At 47.4% G+C, this 22,168-nt stretch overlaps 1 protein-coding gene across 1 annotated transcript in view; it reads left to right on the plus strand.

Annotated features, from left to right (window-relative positions):
- Positions 1-3,326: 3,326 nt before the first annotated feature.
- The window catches only part of LOC119101526 (sodium-coupled monocarboxylate transporter 1-like), a 38,221-nt gene continuing 19,379 nt past the window's right edge, over positions 3,327-22,168 (plus strand). The window contains exons 1-9 of the mRNA XM_037224875.1: positions 3,327-3,348; positions 4,165-4,380; positions 5,054-5,201; positions 8,306-8,480; positions 11,224-11,402; positions 11,853-11,969; positions 12,309-12,438; positions 13,482-13,689; positions 14,024-14,178. Of these exons, the coding sequence (XP_037080770.1) occupies positions 4,179-4,380; positions 5,054-5,201; positions 8,306-8,480; positions 11,224-11,402; positions 11,853-11,969; positions 12,309-12,438; positions 13,482-13,689; positions 14,024-14,178 (1,314 nt within the window). The 5' untranslated portion in view covers positions 3,327-3,348; positions 4,165-4,178. The remainder of the gene's footprint in view (positions 3,349-4,164; positions 4,381-5,053; positions 5,202-8,305; positions 8,481-11,223; positions 11,403-11,852; positions 11,970-12,308; positions 12,439-13,481; positions 13,690-14,023; positions 14,179-22,168) is intronic.

Below are 22,168 nucleotides of genomic sequence, written 5' to 3' on the forward strand. Positions count from 1 at the left end.
TGGAAGCAAATGGACTGCATTGAAATATCGTTTTTTCGGTTATACTCGTAGAAGTATGTTTTTCCATTATTTACATCGCATTGTTATTTTGCCAATCGTTTACTGGTCACATTTCATTTATTTATATTGAGCGTAAGTATTTCTGTAAACCTTTCGCTTTCACAGTTACGTTGCTGGCTAGCCATCAATACACAGCATTGATAGTTGTTTCTTAATAATTACGCACGTAAACCTGCGTGGCGAAGATCAGTCAAACGTTACAGGAGTTTCGTTGTTCTCAACCTGATGAGGCTGGAAATATGTTTTTAATGCTGTAATCATTTCGTGATTAGCGACGATATTATACCACGCGGAGCTAGTAATATAAGTTTCCAGGACCGAAGCCCTTTGTAGCGATTTTTGGGTTAGACCTTCATTTTCGGGCAGAAGCTCCACAGGGACCAATGCTCAGGCAAATCATTCGGGCCAATTCTGGTGTGTTAATATCAAATGCTGCGTGACGAAACATGAATAGAAATTTAAAGCCACTCTTTCCACCACACTTGTGTAATGACGTCGGAAAAGAAGATGACGAGGAGATTATTACAAAATTTGTTAAGTCATCAGTATTGAGTAACATCGATAGGAGAGTAAAACGCCCACGTGCAGGCAGATTTTGACGCCGAAAATACGGCCATGAAGGTCTCCAGTCGCCCCCCCCCCCCCCCCCGTCCCCATTTATGTTGCGTAGAGTACAAACATAGTGACTTTAACTTGGTGAATAGCTTGAAGTTTCAGCAACGTTTTGAAACTTAGCAACAGAGGCATAAGCAGAAGTGATGACTGGATTTTAGCTTCCTACATACCCATGATTTGGCCATACGAGGGCGCAAGGTCGAATGTTGGGAGCGTTACGCGGATTCTGTGGGCCAAGGGCGGCAGTATGCTGGACAATACAAATAATCGGAAATTACGGCAATTTCTTCAGGGCCATCGATCAGACGTCGGCTTAATGGACGGACGCGGTAGCTAAGCGGGTCAGGGGGCTGAGACCCTGTTCCCCCCAAACCCACCTGCTCAGCTTTTTGAAAATTTAACGGTGAATCATTTGCCATTAATTAGAACGAACCAAAGCTGACTATGGACACCCGAGCTTGGGAAAACTTCGTTTGACCCTGTGCCAATGACCAGTTTGCTGGAAGGTATTCCCCAGACGAGGACAGGACAAGGCGAGTTTTGTTGATATACGAATGCATTTGCAATTGCTTGACAATGTCAGGCCAAGCGGACCAGCTGCGGGCCGAGTCAGGGCGCAGAAGAGCGCCGAGGCTCGGAAGACGGCCCACTCATTGCCGGACATACCAGCCGGCGTGCCGGTCCAGGTACTACAAAAGGATATGGTTGCGAACTAACCGTATTTGACCAGGGGTGATGACCAAATGCGTACGAAGGTATGAGAGAAGGGAAAACGATTCTGATGTTAAAGTCTGTTCTTTCCAAGCATCTCCATAGGAAAAATGTTTAAAGGTTTAACAGAAAAAACCACCTTGAAGACTTTTCTGTGCTGTTCACAATCTTGCCCTTCTTAAGAAATATGCCCCGCTAGTTCCTGAGCTACACGCCAGCGAAAATGGGGAAAGATGTATCGAGGGGAGTATTTCAAAGTAACCTTGGCATTCATGAAGTCATAATAACGTCATTCAAATTCTGTCATTCCATAAGCCATGTGGCGATAAAGGCCAATAAAAATATAATTGTCGAGACGTTCATATCCGGTGTTCGTGAACGCGATTTCCGGATCTTCGCGACCGTCCATTGGCTCTCAATCAATGTTACGTAAGGTACGATGACGTAATCAAACCATGACGCATCGGGGAGCATATTTACTAAACAGAGGATTGCACTGTCTAGAGCAGTCTTAGTTATATGTGAGCTTGTTTCATCATATTTGATGCTTGCTTCAATATCTCCAAATATGAAACATTCCCTTTACACAAGGCATCCTGCCATTTTAGTTGTTTAAACAGGTTAGGCCGGGCGGGGGGTGGGGAGGGGTAAGATTAACTCAAGAGCAACGTTTCAGTTATGAACCTTCTGCTGCCTATTCAAGTGGCAGAACCCACTGCAACGCTTTTTGAAAAGTGTTGCACAACCTTGGATCGTGATAGCTAATCATAGATCAGATTAACTATCACGATCCAAGGTATCGTAGTATCACATCATATTAGCAATCATAGATTATGATAACTAACCTTAGATCGTGACAACTAGACTTAGATCGGAATGAAAGCCCTACATTGGAATAAATAATCTTAGGTCGTGATCGTGTAACCACAAGTTACAACAAGTTATGGCAAATTCGCTTTTCACGTCTCTTGATAGGCTTCTAATAAGGCGTAACGTCATAATAGACGTTTTTACGTCGCTCGCGCACCTAATAGCCTTAAGTTTTAGCTCTCTAAGCACCTATGCAAGCGTCGAAATTTGGTCAGAGCCTTTTCATTATAGCGCAAATAAGAATATATATATATATATATATATACATATACATATATATATATATATATATATATATATATAATCAAGATACAAACGTCACCTGCTGTTATTTTAGTTGAGTCTTTTATTTACTCCAGTAGAACATGGCCTGGCTACGCACTGTAAGCTTGAGCAAGAAGGCATAGCCAGGCCAGTGTAACCCAAGATTCTTGGAGTAGCATATCTGGCTGCTACCGAGATTACCCTGACTTCGTTAGAGTTCGACATCTTGAATCTAATGAGTTGGCATCCCCATCCGCATTTCAAACTGACGCATGTCAATATTTGTGGCGTCGACACGAGCGAGCGACGTATGTCACCAATAAATCTGAAAGTCAAGTGAAGGCTTGAGGGCTGGAGAGCACGTGGAAAGTAAAACACACAAATGTCATATCCATGCATCTGCCCAGATGGCCGGGTCCCATACTGCCCCATGGGGCTGACAATACTAGTTAACTGTCCGTCAGAATTCCCTGCATTAGAACCAGTGTGATGACCTGCAGGTGAAATACACAAAGTGAACCGATCGGAATCCAAGGACATTTCCATTATGCAGCGATGACTGATAACGGTACCCGGACTAGAGGACGCCCCGCGTTCAACCACGCCACGTCTAACAAAATAAGTGTTTCTAAGTCCGTGCAAGTGCCCGCCACTTGGCTCAGTTTTCCGGCACGCCCTCAGGAAGACAGGAAGCGAGCAGCAGACACCACTCGACGGTCTGGAACAGCTCGCTGAACACAGCCGAGCTTGATTTGGCTGCCCTGGCTCTGGGTCTGGCCGTTGGCAACTTGTAGGAGTTGGTCGGCGTACTGTTCTGCTGTCTGACACGTAAGCTCATCTCCCTCTCCCTCTCCCTCCCCTCTCTCTCCCTCTCCCTCTCTCTCCCTCTCTCCTCCTCTTCTCCCTCTCCTCTATCACCTCTCTCCCTCTATCTCTATCTCCTCTCGCTCCCTCCCCCACATCTCTCTCTCCTCTTTCTCTCTCTCTTCTCTCTCTCTCTCTCTCTTCTCTCTCTCTCTCTTCTCCTCTCTCTCCTCTCTCTCTCCTCGCTCTCTCTCTCTCTCTCTCTCTCTCTCTCTCTCTCTCTCTCTCTCCGGATATCGGCCATGTTATTTTCATATTCGAGTTTTTTCATCGGTGAGAATAATCTCGCCGGAATGGTCTGTCGGATTTCGCCCACTTCATTTGCACAGGTTGCTTTTCTTGTATTGTTAAGCTGAACTTGAGGATGTGGAGCCGTTTGTGGCGCCCCTGAGCTTTGGTGTGCCTTGGAGACAAAAGTTATGTGGACCCAAAAGGAGGATTTTGGTGCCTCTTCACCTCAAGCTTTTGGTGCCGCTTCGGCCCAAAGAGGGGGACATGGAACCATGGCCCCTCCCTCTGGACGTGCCACTGTAGAGATGGGATGTAAGAAGATTGCCATCTATCCAATCATTACATTTCAGCAATGTGATATCAGATGGGCGGGCAGAGAAATTCGAGGGCTTAAGCCGTACCCGGCCTTCCGTGCTACATCCAACCGTTCCGAAGCCAGTGACATGAATGGGAATACCAGTCACTTTGACAGCATCAAAACGAAAAGAACACAATCATATTTGTATCTATCTTGTGATGCGAAGCCTTTACCTAGTTCCGTCGTTTTAGACCCGGCGGACGACATGGCGACCCGCCAAACCTTCGGCATCGTCGACTACTGCGTGTTCGGAGGTGTTCTCCTCTTATCGTTGCTCATCGGCGTCTACCATGCCATCCGCGGCAAACAGACCAACGAAGAGCTGCTGCTCGGTGGCAGGAAGATGTCCATCATACCGGTGGCCGTCTCCACTATGGCCAGCTTTCTATCAGCCATCCTCATTCTGGGTAAGGCAGGGCCAAGAACAAGAGGTACAACTGTTGCCTTACGGCTCAGAAGACGTAAGGAAAGGGAATCCACAATGTATTCGATTCCAGCATCCTCTGCGAACCACACTTGTCAGACTCACCCATACAGACTTCACAGCTCCACAGGCATCTGTAGCGGGGTTGGGTCTGGAACGACAGAATGATTTTCCCATCTTCACTATGCTCGCTCAAAACTTACTGCAAGCTCTTCAGCTGTCGTTTCGTTACGTTTCGCGAAAGCACTACTCGAGCTCTCCTGCTGTCTGATGAACGCGGCTTGCCATTGCTCGTCACAGGGCCACCTCCGACTGTAAGTGGCATGCGCGCAACACTACCAAGCAGGGCTCTGGGTTGCAGATCACGACCACCGGCGCTGCCGCTGCCGTTAGTCGTGGGTGGCGCTGCCGGCTGGGACGTACGTTATGTGGACCCTACACGCTAGGCGTAGAGGGTCCACATAACTTAGCAATGCACGCTAGGCGCGTTGTCACGCGGGCTTTCCGTGGAGGCCAGCGGTCGTGGTGTTCACATAGCGCCCAGCGGCCATGACCGGAAATGGAGCCTGCCCGTTCGGTGCCAGGCTGGATTATCGGCGTCCGCCCACGTGCAGGCGCGATGTCATTCTAACTGAGCCTCGCCGCGCTATGGGCAGGCTCGCCGGCGGAGATGTACATGAACGGCGTGCAGTACTGGATCACCGTGCTGCCCCTCGTCGTCCTCGTACCGGCTGTGTCCATGCTCTTCGTGCCCATTTTCTACCGTTGTAGCATCACCACCGTCTACGAATACCTCGAGTTCAGGTCAGTGGTGACCACCGTGTCGGCCAGGTCAGCTCACCGATAGTTGAGCATGCAGTGTTGACCGTTGTGTATTTCACACACATGTGCCACGTTGGTTAATTCTTCCAGACTGGGTTTAAGTACAGCGCGCCACTTTTTGTGCTTTTTACCTAATATGAAATCGGACACGCACGATTTAATCAGTAAAACTAATTTTTCCTGAATCCTTCTGAATAGCTCGGACCATCGATATGAAGCAGCGTTACCGCGGGAGAAATCTCGTTGGATTCTGTCCTCACCACTATGAAAGTAATACATTTAGTTTGCCTTGCGTTGTTCAACGTCTGTGTTCTGCTACCAGTTTGTAACACATTTATTCGTCTAAACACTGAGGTAACAAATGTTACGGAGGCTTGAAACACTCTCCTGAGATGAACAGACGTGTGAACGTGAGGCCATTATCTCGCGAATCCAACGAAACGTTCTACTATGGCCTTCATTTCTCCCCCTGGCATTTACCACAGTGGCTCTTTTCGAGTCGGACTTTCGGTTTGGGAATAGGAGATCACATGATTCAAAGTGACGCGCTGATTCAAGCTTCAAAAGAGAAGGTTTTCGGGAACGGGCGCGTGCCGCCCGCTGGGCCAATCACAAACGTTCTTTTATTCACACCAGTATAGTTGCCCCGGCGGTTGTGATGTGGCGATCGCGCAACTGGAGGGAAGGAGCGGAGTGCTGTTACAAAGCGTTGAGAGCATAATTTGGACTAGAAAATAACTACCATTCATGTCTTTTTTATGTCTTGACGGTGTTGCAGTGACAGCACCCAATGCTATAACTACACGTAATTAATTCTGAGGTTTCAAAAGAGTACATGTTTTAAACGTGCTTTAACACGCGCCCCAATGGCCGGCTGGATACCCTTCACTTGGGTGGGAGGGTCAATTTGCCCCCCCCCCCCCCCGAGATCTCGGGAACTAAGAAAGCTAGAGTCACCAAATTTACAGGGCGTGTTGACCTGTCCGTGAAATCACTTAGGTCCAAGTTTCAGGTTCCTGGATTATGACCTTCGGGTCAAATAAGGTCAAACATGGTCAAATTCCAGGTTGGTCTCCAAAGTGCCCCAGAACCTAGATAACAGTTTCTAAGCAAAACGTCACATGCTCACCTAAGGTCAGTGACCTTTTTGACCTTTTAAGGTCATGGTGACGAAAATCATAGAAGACTGCTCGAGTTTTGCGTTTGAATAAGCGACAAAGACTATGCAAGGCAGTATGTCTCTAAAAGCAAAATGTTGACCTGGGTCACTCTAGGTCAATGACCTATTCTAACCTCTAAGAAGTCCATGGAAGATGTATAACGCGGTTCCTGCTATCAATAAATTCGAAATGAGCACCAGAAACTTTCCCATACAGCAAGCCCTAGAGTAATAAAACAGGTTGGTTATGACCTAGGTCTGACCTTCAAACCTAACCTTAGGTCAACGTAATTTGCTCACTCAATATTGTGTTGCCTAAGAAAGCATCTCAGAGATGTATGGCTTCGTCTAACACTCCGTTGTTGTACCAGATTGAACGATTCCCTAGAAATGGACTTCGCTGAGACCATAGCCTGACTTTTACCTGTTATAGGTCAGCGATCTTACAAGGTACATCTAATTTTTTGCGGTCAAACGATCCGCTATTCAATTGTCTACAGCTTTGCAAAATTCGGCGCGGCGCATCCACGCCGTTCGGAAACCATTCTCGAAAAACCTTCGGGGGGTTAACTTGACCCCCCACCCGAGCGCATGTTAAGGGTTAAAACACTTCCTTTAAGCGACGTTTATGCCGCGTAGATGTGAATAATGAAGTTAAGTGCATCGAGTTTATACCAGCTGTAGTCGTGTGACCATAGTGTATAGTTCAGTTGGATGGTTATCCTGGCTTGAAAGTTTAACCGAAAAGTAGGCTCCGCGGTCTTGCCTGCAACTGGGCGTCGAGTTTTCTGCTCCATTGCAAGGTTTGCTTTAACAGACATCCAGTGCATAACTTAAAATCTGCACGAAGACCAGCATTGTACAATGAGCGGTTTCTTCGGATAAAACGTTTGGTTTTGGGATAGTTGATGCCTTGAATGTGCGATAGTCCCGTTTTTCACTTATTTCAATAGCTTTTTACCCTTCATGCGACTCCGTGTGGCTTTACCCTTATCCAACTATGCAGCTAAGTAGTGCTCATTTCACTTGAAGCTAACCTAGCTTTATTTAGTTGTCCGTAATCTTCGTAGAAGTTTTTCAGGTACGCCTGGGCACGTGCTACAGCGCCAAAGCTGGCCGCCGCCTTATGGGGTGGTCTTTTGCACTACCGGCAGCGTCTGATAATCAGATTTGGTTGCATTTGTGTTACAGCTATACGTCACGGCAGTCTTGGCTTCGAAATGTTGTTGTCAATGCGGGACAAATGCAAGTGTTCTACGCCATTCATTCATATTCAGATTCACGTTGGCAGTAATGCTGGTCAAGGGCGCACCCGCGGATCCCGTGGGCTTGCCCGCTTGCGAGCTGGCAAAGCTGGCAAGGATTCAGTTGACTCTGCTGGCTTGAATCGTAATAGGCACTGGCTAGGCATAGGATTTCTGTTTCGGACAATTTTCCACAACGGAAATTCCATCTTCTAAATTTTTGGTGCTGAAAGTAACAACTAGGGTTAAAATGCGCCGCCATTTCACTTGACACGGGAACTGGGCTGCTTTATGTGTGGTGGCTACGGCTACATTCGCAGCACAAAAATATCGAAAAGTCATTACCTTGGGTTTACTGTGACAAAGAACATTGCTGGCCAAAAATCTCAAACCCTTTGCGTTTCCTGTGATGTTACTTAGGGCCAGCAGCCATGTTCCAAAATACAAAGAGACACCACGTCAGAAGCTTTGAGCGATGTATATATATATATATATATATATATATATATATATATATATATATAAATATATATATATATCGAAAGGAGCAAATGGTGCTAGTAGAACGCTGACAGACACCAACATCAACGTTCTCATAATCAGTATTCTCCGTGAAATAAATCGTTGAGAGGTTACCACGATTTAACCCCACAGGCCATCTCATAATCTCCAGGTTTGTCCAGGTTTGAAAATAATCTCCTGCGAGCCCTGTGCGTGCTGATCTACCTCGTCCGGACGTCTCTCTACATGGCCATCGCACTCTACGCTCCCAGCCTCGCTCTCAGCTTCACCACCACTCTGTCCCTGGAGGCCAGCATCATCGGCACGGCAGTCGTCGGCACACTGTACACGGCGTTCGTGAGTTGCATGGCGGCTTTTTCGTGTAGTGTTCATGACTACTTCGGAAAGAGGGGAGGAGGTGGGGTCGAGGGACAAGACATGGACTAGATAGGACACCGTATATTATTATTTCAAATGTGGAAACCGCGGCGCCTTGCTTTCTTGAGTTATCATCTATGGTTTCTGTTTTTGTCTTAAATGACAAGTAAACGACACCACCTAAGGTTTCACCGTGAGCTTGATGTAAAGATTCTGACACAAATGCACATACCGTGAAAACTAGTTATGTATTACTTAGCTACTTCACGTGGATCTTAAAGCCTATGCATCAGTTGTGCTTGGTATTTCCAAAACAGCCTACATATCAGGGCTTGAAATCTTCCGCGGAAAGTTTGTGTGTGGGGGTGGAGGGGGGGGGGGGGAGGGGGGCGTCCATAATCCCAGGGCAACGGGCCAACTGAACCCAGCTCGTCACAAAAGCACCCACTTCCCTTCCCCGGATTTAAGACCACCTCGGTTTTGACCGCTGTATTTTGAAACAGATCCATTGATCTCGATTCTTAAAAAGACATGGACTTTTTTGTGAAAGATTAACACGCAGACCTCGTAACGTTTGTAAACCTGTTACACGTTCTGACCAGCCGCAGGTGCGCGACATTTTGGCTTAGGCTCAAGCATTTGTCGCCGTTGTAACAATCACCTGATATGTGCGTGTATCAATTTTCCAGGACCAAATAACTGCTTGTCTCATCCAACTTAATCGCCCTTTTTGATGAAGAAGCTCAACTCGTTTTTCGTTGCTTATTCTGGTGCCCCGAAGGTGCGCATTTTTTGCGTTTTGCATCAGTGCCTGGCGCCGTTCCAACAATAGCCAGACACACGTTTCCAAATTTTACAACTTGTACCCACCTTTCATCGGCTTAAACACTCTTACCGTCCTATCGTAATTCATGTTTGTGTTTGCGGTCACTTTATATATCCACAACAAATTGAGCAGCTTTTGCACCTCCTTCGCACCTCTTAAAGTACCAAAAGCATTTAGACTGAAACTGGATCGTCTACGGGTACCGTTAACCCCTCCTACGGGGCACACAACGAATCACTAATATTTTTTCATAGTCGAATGTTCCCGGAAATTTGGGTACGAATGTGGTAACCAGCAAACCTGTTTTGAAAAGCAGTATTCCGTCCGAAATATTCAGACTAGAACTGGATAATATGTGGGTATCATAACTGTTTCCAAGGGGCTCGTACAACATCACATATTTGTGTGACCGTACCCAGATTCCATTGGGCGATCCATCGGTCCAGGGTTCCAGTTTTGTCGCATTTGCGCATTTCAGCAATGGGAAATATGGTTCTGCAAGTCCCATTTTCACAACAAAGCCTTGTTTCGGCAGTTTTTACTCCGTTCCGTTGGGACCTTTTTCTCCGCGCGCCCCAAGAAGGGCGCCGCAGCCCTGAAAGCTGTGAAAAGTCCTATAAAAGGGAATACCTGGACCTATCGTACCTCCGCTTTGGACTCCCATGGCCACTGCATTGGACACATAGCGACGCCAGGTTCAAGACAAACGGTCCATGAGATTTTCCGGGGCCAAGGGACGTGGTCCCCCGACACCTTCGGGATCTCCAGCCATGCCCTGAGCGTCCACCATGCCCTGAGCAACCAGGGAGGTATATCGGCTGCCGGAGGATAGAGTTCCTTCGTGGCTAGAGGGGCCCATTACTGGCTTACCAGGCCCCTGAGCAACCAGGGAGGTATATCGGCTGCTGGAGGATAGAGTTCCTTCGTGGCTAGAGGGGCCCATTACTGGCTTACCAGGCCCCTGAGCGGCTGGCATGGGACTGTAAAAAGAGCCCTGTACGTTTATTTCCACTACTGGGCGTCCAGAGAGCCCCTGAAGGGTGGGAACGGCACACAAGATACCAGAAATGACCACGAGCAGCCAGAAAGGTCGCTCAGTGATAGGAGCGGCCAAAAGCGTCAAAAGCAGCTGGTAAGACTTTCGAGTGTCCAGAGTCGTGAGCGCAGAACTAAATGACTGGCGACCAAACGGATCGATGAACCGGCCAGTGGGCCCTGGGTAGCCGGATGAGCACTTATGTAGCCATGTAAGGGTCTCTTCAGCTATCAGAAGCGCCCATTGGCGATTTAAGGGGCTCTTGGCGATCAGAGAAACACCTGAACAGCGAGAAGAGAGCGCTACTGGCCAGAACGGCCTATGAGCGACCAGAGGGGCCTTAAGCAGACAATGCAACCCATGGGAGGTAACAGAGCCCTGCGTAGTGCAAAGATGTCGTGTTCTGAAATGCCTTTGAAAGGGCAGAGGCTACAACTAGCTATACGGACCCTTAAGCGATCAATGTGCGCTCCCTGGCCAGAAAGGACCCAATGAACGGCCAGAAGAGCCTGGAGTTGCCACACGAGGCCTACTGGGCCTCTCGTTGGACTAGTTTGTTACTGCCTGACCCTCTTAAAAAGAACAAACTTTGGAAGCGTTTCTCATTCACTAAGCATTTGCCTTTGATCTGTGTGGGTCGAACAAGGTTTCCCCAAGGGTCCCTCCACACCAGACACTTAGCCTTTTGATTTTCTGGGGCCGGGGAGCCCTCCACTCGACCTCACAGGATCCCCAGTCTTACCACAAATCGTGGCGATTGTTTGCCTGCGAAAAGCTTCTTGCTATGGAAGTCTGCTGGCTACAGCTTGGCGTCTCGTCCCACAGGGTCTGAAGGTCATCATCTGGTGTTTGGTTCTCAGGGAGGTTTAAAGGCCGTGATTTGGACTGACGTTCTGCAAGCTATCGTCATGGCCGCTGGAATGGTGGCCATCATCATCCAGGGCGCCATCAACGTCGGAGGCTTCACGAATATCTTCTATATCAACGCAGAACACCAAAGACTGACATTTTTTGACTTTACCCTCAACCCTTGGCAAAGGTAATGACTGTCTCGTAGAGCACACCATAAAGGTACTGCCCATGATGCTCACGCATCAGTGTCGTTACCACAGTGCCCAGTTGGTCAAAATAATGCCGGCATGCAGCTGTTCACATTTGGTTAACGAGAAGGAATGGGAGGTTCCACAACCGGCAAAGCTATGCGTACTGTGTGATCGCCCACGCATAGCCGGCATGCGTCAGTGCCGTGTCCCCCTCCTCTCCTCCGTCCAAGGTGGATCACAGGACAGCCTGTGCCTTTCCCGGGCTCAGGTCCCCCTGTGTCCCTGTGTGTCCTGTGTCCTGTGTCCCAGATGTGTCCCCCAACGCATCCATCCATGCTAGAAAGCCACAGATAATTGCAGAAATTTGCATAGGGCAAGCATTCAAAATTGCCCGTGGGTGTCATCACCTTTGTGAATAATGGGAACGTGCGTTGCACGACTTTCAGACACAACTTCTGGAACCTGTTCTTCGGCACTCTGTTTCTTTGGACGACTGCTCTCGGTGTGAATCAGAGCGCCATACAGCGGTTCCTGAGTCTGCCTACTCTCAGGACCGCCAGAATGTGAGTCATTGTCTGCCGGACATGGAAAGAAATTGCGATTGTCTTTGAAAGTTTTGCACATAAGGTTCCCAGCCGGTATAGTATGTATTCGGTGGTTTACGGCACTGAGTAGTTTTCTAGAGCAGGCCATGCGCAGCGGTATTGGATGGGGTGGTGGTAGTTTTAGAAAAAAGTTTGCGACTGTTTGAGACGTTGACGATTGCTTCCGATAGTTTTAACAAACAAATTCATATCATTAACGAAATAAATGATACAAATGGGTTGGGATTCTTGTCCAGTACTGTCACCTCTACCTGTTCAAATGTCGAAGAACTCCGGCATGTTGGTCATCTGTCGCAGAGCGTGCCTCCTTAATGCTCCGGCCACTATCCTGTACAAGACGCTGGCATGCCTGACCGGCCTGGCCATCTTCGCCACGTACGCCGACTGCGACCCGCTCAAGATGGGTCTCATTGAGAAGAAGGATCAGGTGCGGGCGGTACAGTGACCCCAACAGCACCTTCTGACACATTTGAACGCGCAGCTCAGGCTCGCACGTGACGCGTAGTCGGACCTATTCAGTTCGATTATCAACCACCATATGTTACATATTGCAGATTGTTGAAAAAACCGTGCGTGCCTTATAAATAGGTCAACGTGTTCAGATGAACTCAAGTGGACCGGGCCAGTTGAAAAATTACCTTTGAATTATCCAATGGACAGAAAGTTGTATTATTAGTCCCCATTTTCATTCCAACGATTTATAATGTATCTTTCTTCTATGGGTTTCTCTCCAGTCTGAAATAATTCTGCACAATTTGATGTTTGCCACAGACTCACAGAACGGCCAGTATCTCCTAATAGTGCCAACACTGCGACAGCGTGTCAGTTCGTAGAATTATGACTCAAGACAAAACGCAAAAGTAAAAAATATTTTTAGTTCGGAATTTGTGGGGTAAGGCAAGTGAATATGAATAAAAATATGACTTTGTATACGCTCTGTAAAATAACGAAAGGGTGAAGTCATTTTGCCTGCCCCCATTCTTACCTGGAAAAGCATCAATCCACGTGAGATTGCACAACAGACCCGCGGCACGCTTTGCATGTTCAGTCAAAGCGTAGCGAGCGAGCGACGATGATTTCAAACAAGCCCTCATTCTGTTGCTCATATTCGTCATTATTATTATTATTATTATTATTATTCTTATTATTCTTATTATTATTATTATTATTATTAATATGTATTAAATATCTAAGTCTTTGTATCCGTCTTCCAAACGCTGGAGTGATGCAGAGACGTCGCCTAAGACATGTAATATTGCATTGGAGCACGACGTATCGGAACGCTTCATAACACGGGCATAGTAGTGAGGAAGACTGTGCATAATTCGAATATTTATTTAATATATGAATGGAAAACCCGCATAGCAGGCTGACACAAACTCTGCTAACAAATCAAACCACACGCGTCCCGACAGCCGGGAAATGTTCAACTGCCACGCCAGGCTTCGCAAAATATCTCTGTTGTTTCAGCTGGTGCCCTACTTCGTGCTCGACCAGATGGCCTACATCACAGGCCTACCCGGCCTCTTTGTGGCCTGCATCATGTCTGCAGCGCTCAGCACCATTTCGTCCGGCCTCAACTCGCTAGCAGCCATTACCTGGCAGGACTTCCTCAGCAACATCAGCCTCTTCAAAGACATGTCGGAAGTCAGGCAGTCGTGGACAACACGCCTTATCAGTAAGAGCCTATTTACTGCCTGCGAAGCATCGCGATTCATAACCATTCTATTACGTTATTTACGTTACGTTATTCGGTTACGGTTAGGTTACGTTATTCGTAACCAAGTCATCTTGAACCAACTAATGCTGCCAGAATGCTGCCCATGAAAGGCTCCACCGGACTATGAACTTGTACGAGAACTTGGCAAGAACTGGAATGAGACTGCGTCGGTAGTACAAAACTGTAAGGCATGGCGAACATGAAAGCAGTCAGCGTTTCCTTGTCGTCATTTCGTACGAGTGCATCGTGCACCGTTACATACGTGCACACATACGAGTGTTTTCTGTTACAGGTTTATTGTACGGCTGTCTGGCTATTGGCTTGGCCTTCATGGTCAGTCAACTGGGAGGAGTGCTCCAGGCGGCACTGGCCATTAATGGAGCCCTCAGCGGTCCAATTCTGGGTGTCTTCTGTCTGGGCATATTTGTGCCGTTTTCCAATGGCAAGGTAGGCAACCATGTCCTTGACCTAATGCCATTACACGAAGCTATGACTAACGTGCTTTTGAATCGTGCTTGTTATACGGGTCGGAGATGGGTTATCTATTGACCGGCTTTCGAATAGCGCAAGTCATTCATGCACGTGACGCATGAGTGAAGCTAAACGGCGGTTCACACCGAGAATGGAGATGGCGAACAGAACGGGAGCGGAGCGGAACGGAGCGTAAAAACGAATAAATCCTTCTGCAGCTGGTCGGCCCATCTGGCAACAGCGTTAAGTCTGGCAACAGCGGGCGTACGCTCATCACTGAGCGCTGGCTCAGCGACTCGCGGTCCCATATGCTGTTGGCAAACAATAATGTGCATTGAGAAAATTGCATCAGGTGTCAACAATGGCACAGCTACCAATGGCTCATCAAACTTGACGGACTGTGACATGTGCGATGTTTTTTCCCAACGTTTTGGTCAGAAATTCTGCTGGGATGAAAGGCTACAAATTCAGCAATTGACTCACTTAAAGTTGAGTAAAAAATCATGTAAATCAGAGCATATCTATTCCTAAGCGAAACCAAAGGTTTAGTAGTGGGGGTGGGGGGTTTAAGTATTGGTGACTCAGGCATCAGTGCCGATTACAAACATTGTTTTCAGCCACGGCAGGCGTAAAAATCACATACTGGACTACTAAAAGTGTGCATAAGAATGCATGAATGAGACGTGCACTGAAAAGCAACCATAGTCTTGATGATACTGATGGTAAATACTTGACAAGGTTATTAATAACAAATAATGAGCCAAAGTTGCTTTCTTGTGTGCCAATAGAACATAGGACCCAAATACAAAAGATTGCACATTGCTCGTCTTTTTTTGGAAACTTTAAGTTATCATTCGTTCATGAGAAAACCAAAGACTTGAAAGTAGCATGTAGAACAGGCAAAACGCAGTATTTGGGGGACGTTTGGGGGCTTGGGCACCATTTCTGATTATAAATATTTTTCAAGTACCGCGGGGTTGAAAATCAGATATCAGACCACTTCAATGTTTCTAAATTTGTAAACAGCACCAAAAGGTCTTCAAGATGGCTATTTCCGTTGAAAACCCCATATAAACATGGAATGCTCCCTTCAAGTTTGCGATTTATTTAACAACATCTTCAGCAGAAAGATGCAATATCTCTCAAACGCGCCAGAAAAAAACTGTGGCACGGCAACATTTAAAATTACATTTAAATTTTGCAATATCACAAAACGCCAATCTCGTTGGAAAGCGCCTGATATCGCGCTAATCACACGCACCACTGATTATTTTGTTACTTCAAAATTCAAAATCGGCGGGAAGGTTTTTGCTGACATATTGTTCAACATCCTTTATGCCTAAATTTGACAGTGAGAGTGAAATTAAGCTTTCCGTAATGTTGACGGACCCCAATTCCTTCTCTAGTAAATATTCTCATACCTGAAAATGTGAAATTAGCCGGTAGTTTTTTCGTGATATATAGTTCCTCGTACTTTGACGTTGCATTCTACCTTGAAGGTCACTTGATATTGCAAAATAAACGTCATTGTCAATGTTTTCGTGCCATGACTGACCATCTGGCGTGCGAACAGAATACTTTACAAGGCCGCAATGCACCACAAACGTGACTTCACGGCTCTGTTTTTACTAATTCAGCGGTCTGATATTGTGCTTCTGCTGTAGCTACCTTCGCGCTCTGCTTACGTTCCGTTCCAAAACATAAACGAACCCATCTTTCCAAGGTCGCCCAATCCCATCGAGCGGAGCGGGTCTCCGACGTACCGTCACGTCCTCACACTGCGAACGTAAAAAGATACGAGTTCCATCCACCGGGCAATTCGCATGCACAACATGCGACGACCTGGACGGTCGAGCGCACGGCCGACTGGGGCTCGGCTGACCTAGCACCGTGTCGTTCCGGCAGGGCGCAGTGGTCGGTATGCTGACCGCTGGCGCCATCAACACGTGGGCGGTGTTCGGTGCCTACGGCTCGGGAAAGCGACCCGAGCCGCTGCCCACCTCCATCGCCGGCTGCACCGGCAACATGACGTCACTTGTCTCGTCCACCACGCCGCCATCCATTGACACCAGTCCAGTGCCAGCAGTGGAGGAGGATGAAAGGTATGGCGTTGGCACAGATTCCCCGCGCCTTGAGAGTATGGGTTGATTTAAGTTTAAGTAATCTGACACTTTCATAATATATTTTCTATGTTTTGTAACCTATCGTGAGTCTTTTATTACATCACGCAGCGCACGTCTCTTATTTTTTTGTACCACAATCGAATATTGAAAGTGCGTCCGGCTGACTTTCATTGCTAGCACACACACACACACGCACGCACGCACGCACGCACGCACGCACGCACGCACGCACGCACGCACGCACGCACGCACGCACGCACGCACGCACGCACGCACGCACACACACACACACACACACGCACACATCTATATATGTATGTGCGTGCGTGCGTGCGTGCGTGCGTGTGTGCACGCCTGTGCACAAGAAACAAATAATGGCGCCGAAGCGCAAAAGATATTGATCTTTCTTGCATCGATTTTATTTCAGCTTTCCCCACCAATACGTTTACGGCATCTCGTACCAGCTGTATCCCATGATCGGCTGCCTCATGTGTGTCATCATCGGATCCATCGTAAGCCTGCTAACAGGTCTGTACGGCGAATTGTCGTCTACCTGAAATCGTTTCCTTAATTTGTTTGTGATCGACTTTTGATAGATCTGGTTTCATTTTTTGTAAGTGTCTAAAGACCAAAGTTCAGCCTGGCTTGCAATACATTATTCGGAGTGCAACGCAGATACATGATGGTACGCAGGTAGGGGAACCTTGCGAACTGCGAGTGGTCTATCGCTAAAACGGGCAGAACAGCAGCAGCGTCTGTTGTAAACCAGATGTTTCTTAGTGGTGCCTCAATGCTGCATGTCCGGTTCGAACACACAGAATCGGCAGAGAACCGTCGATGACATCACAGCCTGCATTTTTCTGTTGACCTGACTTGCATATTTTCACCTTCTTAGCACAAATTTCTGACTTCTGTACCTAACTCACCATCAATCCTCAGGATGCAATCGACGGGAGGTGAGCGAATCGCTGGTGAACCCCCTCGCTTACAAGCTCTTCAACTGGATCAACCGCTTCACACGTGACGATTCCTCCGACCCGCGATATGCCGCCGACAACCCCATCTTCACCATGCCCACGTACAAGCAAACTGAGGCGAACTGACATCATTTCGACGTTGAATCGCATGTGATGTCACCAACTAACCCGAAGAAAAACCAGTTGGCCGGCCGCGACAGAGCGCGACAAGCCTGGCCGATGGCAGCACCGTCCCCGTGGAGACGCCAGCATCGCGCAGGTTTACGGGAATCGCGGGCCACGTACATCCAGCGTCTCCGCCATTCCCTATCAACGAATCCATGACCTGCAAGCCCCGCCGGAGCTAGAAATGCCGCGTGCGATGTGCGGGCACCTGCCGACGATGTGCTCCGCCATGCAGTGGTTGCCTTGACAGGAAGGGTGGTGCCTTCGGGAGTGGCGGCTGGTACTCGTGGTCGGCTGTGGTGTGTATGTGTGTGTGTGTGTGTGAATGCTTGGACTTCGACGATGTTCGCACAAAAACCGGCGTCTGTGGTGGAAATGGGAGGGCGTTCCAGCATGGCTGTAAGAATAAACAAAATGGCTAGTGATTGTGCTATTGGGAAGCAGACAACTGACGTGTTTCAGTAAAGGCGACAGATATACGCATCTGCGGTCTCAAGTATTTTAAAGCACCGCAGCTTTCTTCACACAGTTAGAAATACGCAGAGGGAAAATAGTAATTATTGGCTACCAACGTGAAATGTGATGACATAACGGCTTCGTGAATGATTCCAATAACAGTGTCTGTGATTCAGGTAACTCCGAGTGGTAAACCTCTATAACTACTTACCATGATTCCTAACAAGGTATTTTCAACGCCAATAAACATAGTGCACTGTTCCCCAGCCCTTCCTTGAGTAGATATTTAACCATCTCGCTGCTAAAATCATTCAAATGTCTTAGCTGATCACTATTCACTCGACCACTGAAGACAGATCACGTCCACAGCCGATTCCTCGTACTACATGTAATATGAAATACAAGTACAGGCCAAGTACAACGCGTCAATGCCAACATTTTCATTGCCAACAACAATGTCAACATTGATCTGTAAGAAAAATATTTGGTGCTGTTGTGATAAAAAATTTATGTAGCTTAAAACGCGCCCGGGTGGCCGGCTGGATACTTTTCGCTCGGGGGGGAGGCAATTTGACCCCTCCCCCCCCCCGACATCTCAAGAACTAAAAGAGCTAGAGACATTGAATTCACAGGGTGTGTTGACCTGCACGTGAACTCACTTAGGTTAAATTTTGAAGTTACTAAGTCATGACCTTCGAGTCAAATAAGATCAAACAAGGTAAAATTCCAGATTGGTCTTCAAAGTGCCCGTAGAACCTAGATGACTGTTTCTAAGCAAAAGTTCACATGCTCATTTAAGATAAGTGCCCTTGTTTGACATTTTGAAGCTCATAGTGACGAAAATAATACGAGACTGCTCTGAGTTTTGTACTTGAATAACCGACTAAGATAACGCTAGGCAATGTGTCCCTAGAAACAACATGTTGACCTCGGTCATTTTAGGTCAATGACCCATCAGAACCTCTAAGAAGTCCATGGAAGATGTATAACGCGTTCCCTACTATCAATAAATTCGGAATAAGCACCAGCAACTATCCCATAAAGCAAGCCATAGAGCAATAAAACAGGTTGGTTTTGACCTTGCTCTGACCTTTACACCTGACCTTAGGTCAACGTAATTTGCTCATTCAACATTTGTGTTGCCTAAGAAAGCATCTCAGAGATGTGTGGCTTCGTCTAACACTCCGTTATTGCATAAGAATGAACGATTGCCTAGAAAATGACTTCGCTGAAACCATGGCCTGATTTTGACCTGTCATCGGTCAGCGACCTTTCAAGGTACATCACAATTTTGTTGCCAAACAATCCGCTATTCAATTTTTCATAGCTATGCAAAATTTGGCGTGGCTATGCCGCGCCGTTTGGAAACCATTCTGGAAAAACCTTCGGGAGCTCAATTTAACCCCCAGCCGAGCGCGTGATAACGAAGACTCGCGCAGACGAGCCTATTAAAATGTCAAGGCGCTGGATAAAAAAGGGGGCCATTCCTGTGCTGACCGAGGATGAGTGTGGTGACGTGGGTGCAAGGGCATGTGCATGCTTGGAGAGGGCGTGATGGGGCGCCGAATGCATGAAGTCTGCTAGGATTAGTTACGGCCGAGGAGGCTCCCAGGATTGTTATCCAGCGGGCCCTTACCAACGTAATTCGCCAGTTGCGTGGGATCCCTGCCAACTGGGCGTATTCTCTCCGTTTTCGCCCCGGTTAGATATCGTCATCAGTTGAAAAGTGGAGGTGGAGTACCATTGTTAAGGGCACTCTCCCCGCACAGCCATGTCCGGGGAGACAGCCGTTCATGGTGCCTGACCGGACCTACCATCCCGCCCCGGTCACCCGCCTCATCATAGCTCTGTGGCACACATGAGTGTGAGTTGATGTCGGGTGTACAGAAGTCACAACGTGCCAAGTCGTTCGCCAACATCATCAGATTCGTATGCTGACCGCGGCCTCTTCAGTATAAATTCTCTCTTGTCTTCGATTCCACTGTTCTCGCGACACGCTTGAGCGAAGACCGTCGGTCCCGTCCGCCAGGGAGGGTGGCGATGGGGCGGCCTCGGTCCGTCTCGTCCGGTTGGTTCCCACCAACCGGCAAGGATGGGTCCGCTCATCATTAAATGTGTTTTGTATAACAGTGGACTGTCGCAGTCTTGTTTCAAAATGGTCTGGGATGAAAGTACTTTTTGCAGTATTACCTCCAATCACTATCGTCATACGGGAAACTTGGTTTCGTCCCACTGACCCATATAACTTAAAAAAACAAATATCATTCCGTACATCGTTGCGAAACCACAGACGATGAGTGTCGCCACAATGGGCTGGAGCTATATATCACAAATTAAATTACACACACACACCTTCCACTTACCGCACCCGTTCAGGCTTTGCAACTTCATGGCCGCAAAATCGATGCATGTTCCTTGTACATTGCCCTAACTTACGATAACACGGAGCTCCCACGGCAGCTTTGTCACCTAGTTACACGCTTTCGAAACCCTTCCTCATCCTCGGCGATTTCAACGGCCGCAGCTCAGCTTGGAGTAATGGCACTTTCCGAAAAACGTACGCATTTTTCATTACTGACTTTACTCATTAATAATCAAGTCATTTCGGCAACACCTCCTATCACCAGTGCTCTTGCTGGAAGCCTTGCTCAGTGTAGCTGTTCCGGAAATTACCAAGTACGCTTCGTGGATCTTGCAAAAGGCCGTTTTCGTTCGCTTGCTAATTATTCTGCTTCCGATATTGCGGAAGACTGAAATGCACTATTTTCGTTCATGGACCTCCAAAATGCTATAAAATCCGCCTACATTACCTCAGCAGGCAATTGTCCATTGCACTATTTTCCCATCATCTCTCTAAAAATATGCTTCATTTCATTTCGGCAATCTTTAGCGATTTGTAGCGATACCATTTCGATAGAGGCATGGAGAGACACTATCATTTTATCGCTCCCAAAACCAGGGAAGATGACAAAGACCCATAAAATTACCGTCCCATTGCACTTAATAGCTGTCCAGGAAAATGTTTTGAGCGGATGGTGGTAAAGCGGATCTCTCGGACCGTAGAACAAGACTGCCTGCCTAAAAAAAATCAGCGTGGTTTTCGACATGATCCAGCGCAATAGACTGCAATCATGCCACTTGAAACTGACATTAGACGTTCCTTTAAAAATCGAAATCACAGGACTGATGGTTTCCTCGACATTAGCCGAGCTTACAACATGGTTCTTAAATCTGCACTTGCTTTCAAACTCCACCACTTAGGGTTTAAAGGCCAGTCAGCCCACTATTTCATTGGACTTCTTTTCGGCATCAGACCATTTCGTGTGACATGCATCTCCACCATTCCTGACTCATCTAGAGAACGGCCTTCCACAGGGAAGCTGCATCTCACCGATTTTGTTCAATTTCATTACGAACGATTTCTTCACCACTTTTTGCGAACGGTCGCGCAATCTGGTGCTCGGAAACTGAGTACGGCAATTCGCTGTCGCGGCTCCAAGCCGCCCCAAACAAGGTGCAGCAGCGGTCAGAGCGTTACAGGTTTCGCTTCCCCGCTCCAAAATCAGCGGTTATGATTTTCAGCAGAAATAGGCGTGGCGCTCCCAACTTTCGACTCCGATTACATGAACACGAACTTTCCCTTCGTTTCGTATTTCAAATTTCTCGGCGTTGTATTTGGCGCAGGGTTAACGGTGCCAAAGCACGTGGAACATGTTTGCTCCAAATATCTAGAGACTTCGTTTTTGAGATGCATATCCGGGTTATGGAACGGTGTCGGCCGCCACACGTTATTACTTCCGTATAATTCCTGACTTTTCCCATCACTGAAGGTGGCTCCTTGGTATATGTGAAAGGAAGCTAACGCGCTCTTCACCCTCTGTTCACCATACAATCATGGTCTTGCGAATTGCCCAGGGAGTTCTGCGCACTTCTCCATCTTCAGCGCTTGGGGTTGATATACACATTATGCCCCTTGCTCTCTTAAGAATGGAACAAGCATTACGTTATATAACAAAAGTGCGACAAAATCCCAATCCCCCAGAATTAAAATCTGTACATATCTTGCCTCGAATTCGCCACAGCTACAAAGGATCGGCGTAACGCCGGTTAGGACTGGTCATAACACCTATGACCACCGTCTACAGTACCACTCTTCAGTTTGTTTTACCGTCTTCTTCCCTGTCACCTGCTTTAATAGTACCACCATGGCAGTCAACCCTTCGGAAAGTTTTGTTTCTTTCTGAC

Source organism: Pollicipes pollicipes, unplaced genomic scaffold (genome assembly GCF_011947565.3).
Source record: "Pollicipes pollicipes isolate AB1234 unplaced genomic scaffold, Ppol_2.1 Scaffold_4881;HRSCAF=5763_pilon_pilon_pilon, whole genome shotgun sequence".
Classification (NCBI taxonomy): Eukaryota; Metazoa; Arthropoda; class Thecostraca; order Pollicipedomorpha; family Pollicipedidae; genus Pollicipes; species Pollicipes pollicipes.